The 5,956-nt window shown below is 38.2% G+C and overlaps 1 protein-coding gene across 1 annotated transcript in view; it reads right to left on the bottom strand.

Annotated features, from left to right (window-relative positions):
* Positions 1-5,394, bottom strand: part of LOC144962456 (uncharacterized) — a gene marked incomplete at its 5' end in the record, with an annotated part of 5,396 nt that extends 2 nt beyond the window's left edge. The window contains 3 exon segments of the mRNA XM_078895414.1: positions 1-1,409; positions 2,514-2,650; positions 4,336-5,394. The exon segment at positions 1-1,409 is cut by the window's left edge and continues 2 nt beyond it. Coding sequence (XP_078751540.1) covers positions 77-1,409; positions 2,514-2,650; positions 4,336-4,542 — 1,677 coding nt within the window. The 3' untranslated portion in view covers positions 1-76.
* Positions 5,395-5,956: the final 562 nt, after the last annotated feature.

Raw genomic sequence — 5,956 nt, 5'->3', positions numbered from 1 at the left:
AATTTATTGAAACTTTTATTCACTTTCTCCATTACAAAGCGTTAGAACTTCAGTAATTATCTATGTCAAACTACAACTACCAGCGATCCCTTCTTTTTCTTTTGTGTTTCCTAGCGATAGCAGACGCTGACACTTCCGGTTGAGCTTTTTCCTTGGGTTTCACAGCTTGTTTCCAAAGCTGGGGTAGCCCTGTAGTGCATGTCATCGTGTACGAGCTACCAATGCCGGAGTCAGCGTCACTCTTATTGCTTTTGGCGCTGGGAATTTTCTGATCGTGAGTTGTGATAATGTTATTGTTTATATCTGGAAAAATATCACCCGTTGACTTACTGTTGGTGTCTTCTAAATCTTCTTCGTTTTCTTCAATAATAACATGAGATACGCTTGTTGAAGGAGAGAAGGGGTGAGTGGGATGGAGTACCTGTTGTTGTTGTTGCTGTTGTTGTTGTTGTTGTTGTTGTTGTTGTTGTTGTTGTTGCTGCACCCGCTGCTGTTCTTGTATATGATTTGTGATTAGAGCTGTTCCAGAGGAAGGCGCACACGAATCAGTTTCATCGGAATCTTTCATATTTGACGGATTTGGTGAATCGTTTAGTTGTTGATTCTCAGACACTAAAGTTCTTTCACTTGCAGACTCGGATTTTTCCGTGCTTGAGGTAGAAGCTTCGACTGGAAGTTGGATACCACGTTTGTCAACCTCATCACCAGGTGTACCATGGACACTTGAGGTTGTGGTTATAGAAGCAGGCCCGATATCTCCATTTGTAGAAGAAGGATTTTCACCAGTTTGAAGAGGGGTTTTAGTTGATTCACTATCTAAAACGCTGTCATGACTTGAATTTTTTTCTGGATTATGGTGCAGTTTTGTGTCATTTGTTTTGGATTCTAGATTTTCACTAAGTGGAGCGAGACGAGAAAGGTAGGGTGGACGCTTCCTCTCACCAGATTCCTCCAAACGCAGAACATTCTTTTCGTATAAATTTGAATTTGAGGTTTTGAATTGAAGTTTTTGGTTGAAATTTGGCGGTCTTTTAACTGGAGGAAGAAGGATGCTTTCCAGATCTGTGTAGAGATTTTCTACGTCAATGTCCGGCCTGCCCTTAAGGACAACTCTGGCTTTTTCGAAAACAGGTTTGCTATGGAGGAACAGATCTTCCTTAAATTTCTCATGGTCTCGTCGACGGTTTTGTTGTTTCCAGTTCAGCTTGGCTAGAGCTTTAATGGAGTGTTCGCTACGCCTTACAAAGTCAGCTTGTCGCACAAAGCCTCTTTCTTTATTGCCACTATCGCCGTTGTTATTATTATCTTCATTCTCCTTGCTTAGTTTTTCTTTCCTTTTCTGGTTAGTCTTGCCATGCTGAGACTTTTTGTTATCTTGAAGAGGTTTTAGATTTACTCTGGAGACGGATCTGTAAGACATATAAAGTAATCTCAAATGAAAAAAATTACAGAAATAGAAGTATTAATCATAACTATACATATTGCAGGAGCCATCAACAAATTACCCTTCACCCAAAAATACCGCAGGGTAGTTAATTTAAAAACTATCATTTTCATTTTCTGACTGAAAAGACGATCTTAGTAAAATGAGAAACACCACGACACCAAGAGATGAAATCGAACGTTATTGTCCCTGGAGGCCATGTCATACGACGATGGTATTGATTTATAGAATCACACCACACTGGCGTCTCCGAAGGACATGATATTCTGAAAGATTGTCAATCTAATGGTAGACGTTAACAAAATCGAGTTCACTACCTCGAGTAGAGCAAGAGCTTTGGAGGTTTAATATCGCGCAATATCCACTAAACATGCTCAAAGTGCTTTAAAAAGGTCCCTGACCAACAGCAAAACGTAACGATAAGGTAGATCAACAGAAATTAGTATAAAAGTTCTGTTCACTTGTAGAATATAGAAGGGATGATACATTTTGATTTATTTTAACACACTTCTCAAAACGCATACCAAACTGAGATAGCATTCACCTGTTTGTTCACTTAACATTTTAGTAATGGTAAAACATTCCTTGCAAAAGAAAATTGTAGGAATTCTACTAACTTGACTCATCGCAAGAACGTGGCTGGTAGTTGACTAGACCTCGAAATTCTTAAGTTACAAATACACTATAATTACTAATTGTGAGGCTTAATGGTCTTGTTGTATGACATTCGCTTTCGGGTCAATTCAATAGGTCCCGGGTTTGCGTCTCGCTCTGAGCGGGGAAAATTTACGTCCATGGATAAAGCTCTTAACTCACAGACTGTCATCGTTCTCATCTTGTTCCTTGCGAAAAAATGGCGCCTTACAGGCGTCATGTCTCGTCCAACATGTTAACATGGACTCCTTGTGAAGTGGATTGCTCTATATGAATGCTCCAGTATGTTTTTATTTTTACAATTGAGTATTTTTTTTTATCATTTTAGCTATAAACTCACATTTATCTGCTTTTACTCCACCGCACTAATGTTAGCAGTTTAAAATAGCGAGTCAAATTTAGAAAAAAGAAATACCTGGATTGCATGGAGAAATCACTGACGTTGGAATTCATTCGGTAGTTCCTGTACAAGATGCTTCTTTCCAAAGCCTCTATGCGGGCCTTCTCCATAGCCAGGCGCTTCTCTAGACGGGGGGATCGTTCCCAGATACCCTGGGATCGGGGTGGTGTAGGATTGTGTGGAGAAAGGTTGAAATTTTAAAAGCATTAGAAAGTTTTCATCATAGTCTGTAATGTCAATTTGCAGTATCAAAATAATGAATTTTCCTCTTATTCGTTTTGAAAGAATTTGTTAAAATGGAATGTTCGGTTAATTGAAACGTATGTGATATACATACATTATCTGAATACGAAGGAACGAATGGCATTCCTTAAATATCAGTATCAGACACTGTTTTTTTGCCATCCGCGTTTATGAGTAATTCTCTCTAAACTTCATCATCATCATCATCATCATCATCATCATCATCATCATCATCATCATCATCACCATCATCATCCTCATCATCATCATCATCCTCATCATCATCATCATCATCATTATCATCATTTTCATCTGTAACATTCTTATTTTTATTTATTTAAGTCAAGCTTGTTATCAAACTTCAAGCACTTTGCATAATCTTTAAGGTCTACATTATAAAAAAAGACCGATATAACCGAAAATTTCATGAATGATATATTCTAAACCTTCAAATGATGACGTTTGGTAAGAAATAAAAATGATTGCTGTTAGAGGAGATTGAGTTACGTTTTGTAATCCTTAGAACCATTGTTAACCTTCGCGAAGTCCCAGGTTTGAGGGTTTTTCCCAAGATTAGGGTCATTCAAATCGATCGATATTTGAAGGATGAGGAGGTTTTTTTGTTTGTTGCCAAAATGTTAAACAAGTTTTTTCCAGAGAACACCAGCTGGTTAATATAATACAAACCGCTGCAATTTATTTGAAGCTATAGGGAATGAGATTAGCGGAAGAGTAGTGTCCCTTGATTGGACGTCACCCATAGTCTGTGACGTCACCGGCGGGAAAGTTATTAGAGAGAGAACGTCATGTTGGTTGTGCGCATGGTCTCTCATGACGTTCTCTCTCTAATAACTTTTCCGCCGGTGTCACAGACTATGGGTGACGTCCAATCAAGGGACTCTACTCTTCCGCTAATCTCATTCCCTATAGAGCGTAGGTGTTTCTTTTCCTTTTACCCCGCGTTTGCTTACGTGCATTTGACAGAGAATATGGGAGTTGTTGTTCTGACGTACTTTGAAAAAAAAAAACGTTTTAAATATATTGGCCTTAGAAAATGTCCTTCTAATATCGATCGATTAAAATGACCGCCATTTATCAAAAACTCCCAGATCCGGGACTTCATTCGGTTCCAGGTTTGGAAGATTTTGATGAGATGAGGGTTATTTTAATTGATCGATATAAATAATTATTTATTGGGGGGGGGGGGGGGGGGTGAGTTTTCTGGCCAAACTTTTAAAAACGGTTTTTTATTTTTATTTTTCAAAGCACTGCAGAGTTATGGTACTCTGACGTTGTTACAATGTGTCAGTCAAGTGCTGTACCAAATGAGCACCCCCCCCCCCTCCCCCGCCTTTCCTCTCTTGAGAAAACTTAAAACGAAACAAAAATTATTGCCTTCCAAACTGAAAACATTAAAGTCATAGAGATGTAAGCTGTAAAACTTAAACAAGATGTCTGCCATATTTAACTTTTTATAAAAAGAGGAAGAAAAAATTCCCCTTCGTGGTCATGTATTTCTTTTCTAATCGTTTGATCCCCCCCCCCCCCCCCCCACACACACACACAGAGAGAGATTTCTTGAGGAAAATCTTACCTGCAACGATTGTCCAACCTTCCATCGCTCCCATGCCGTGTTTTTCTCACAGATGTCCATCTCCTTGTCGTAACTTCGATGCATCCGCTGAAGGTTCCTCTCCTCTCTGGCGTTCACCTCTCGCGTTTTCAACTGCTCCTTCACGTCCAGCTCCAGGGTGGGATCCCCGAAGGTGGCGTCGTGATAAAGATGACTTATGTCCATCATGGGTGCTGAATATGTTAGTCTCGTGACCCCACTCCTTCGGTTCTTTTCAAGTTCCTTATAATCAGTTGTAGATTTTCTTTCGTGTTGGAAATAATTATTGCGATAAGTTTCAACACTTCTTTCCGTCTCTTTTGCCCTGAAATCCGTAAATCATGAAAATGGTTCAGATTTCAATAGAGGAAGCATTATGTTTCACTTTAATAGGTGCATAACTCCGCTGAAGATGGAACCGGTCAGCATGGAATATCGTGTTTCCTGAAAGAAAAGGTGACGGGACATCCACGAAGCCACTGTGTAAATGAGACGTCAGGGAAAACAAACGCAAACGGAACGAAGGATATATAGCAAGCAACAGATTAGGATGTCTGTAAATTATTCCATCTATTCCTCTATTTCAAAACTTTGCCCAATGTCCAAATTGTTTTCAACCATGTTATTCTTGGCAACTCCAAATGTAAAGTAAATGACAAATATCAACCAGCAAGTTCATGTTATATTAGATGTTATCAAGTGAAGTTCTCTCCATTCACAAAAAAACAAGTCCTTGACATTTCAGCATTTCTCGTTAAATTAGATATTGGTTTATCTTTCTAATTCAAGGATTACAAACACCAAGTGCCTGTTGTCAAACTGCTAGGACTGTATTAGGTCATTATGACATAGGATCAAGATCGGGATTTGTTAAGTGACCGTGATAGATAAAACATGAGAGGGCAACAAACAAAGGACCACTAAGAGACCTCCGAGGACCACACGCGGGCTGATTAGCTTGAGTGGTCCAATCAGAGAATGGGCTGTTCATGTTGTTTGAACCTACAACGTGATGACGAGATGGCCATTAGGTTATATTATCTGAAAAAGACAAAATACAAATATTATAATAACGTGCAAAGTTGGGTAAAGCTATCAACATTTTTATAATTCATTGCTGCAGTGAGACAAGATATAAACATTTTTGTAATCCAGTAATGTATTGAGACAAGATACAAACATTTTTGTAATCCAGTACTGTATTGAGACAAGATGCGAAAATCTTAAAATGCGGTGCTGTATAAAGAAAAGATACAACCATTTTTATAATCCAGTACTGTATTGAGACCAAATACAAATATTTTTATAGATGAGAACAAACATTTTTACAAAAAAAAGTGCTGTATTGAGACAACATATAATCCAGTTTGCATTGAGACAAGGTAAAAACAGTGTTATAATCCAGTGTTGTATTTAGACAATTTTTTAAAAAAATATATAATCCAGCGCTACAGTGAGACAAAATACAAACATTTTTATAATCTAGTTCTGTAATGAGACAATAACAAACGTTTTATAATACAGCGTTGTATCGAGAACAGTTCTAATAATACAGTGCTATATTGAGACGGGATAAACACAGTTTAATAAAACAGTGCTGTAT

Source organism: Berghia stephanieae, chromosome 1 (genome assembly GCF_034508935.2).
Source record: "Berghia stephanieae isolate SIO BIC M18660-M18661 chromosome 1, UCSD_Bste_1.3, whole genome shotgun sequence".
Taxonomy (NCBI): domain Eukaryota; kingdom Metazoa; phylum Mollusca; class Gastropoda; order Nudibranchia; family Aeolidiidae; genus Berghia; species Berghia stephanieae.
Note: the sequence above shows the minus strand (reverse complement) of the source record. Positions and strands in the feature narration are given on the sequence as shown.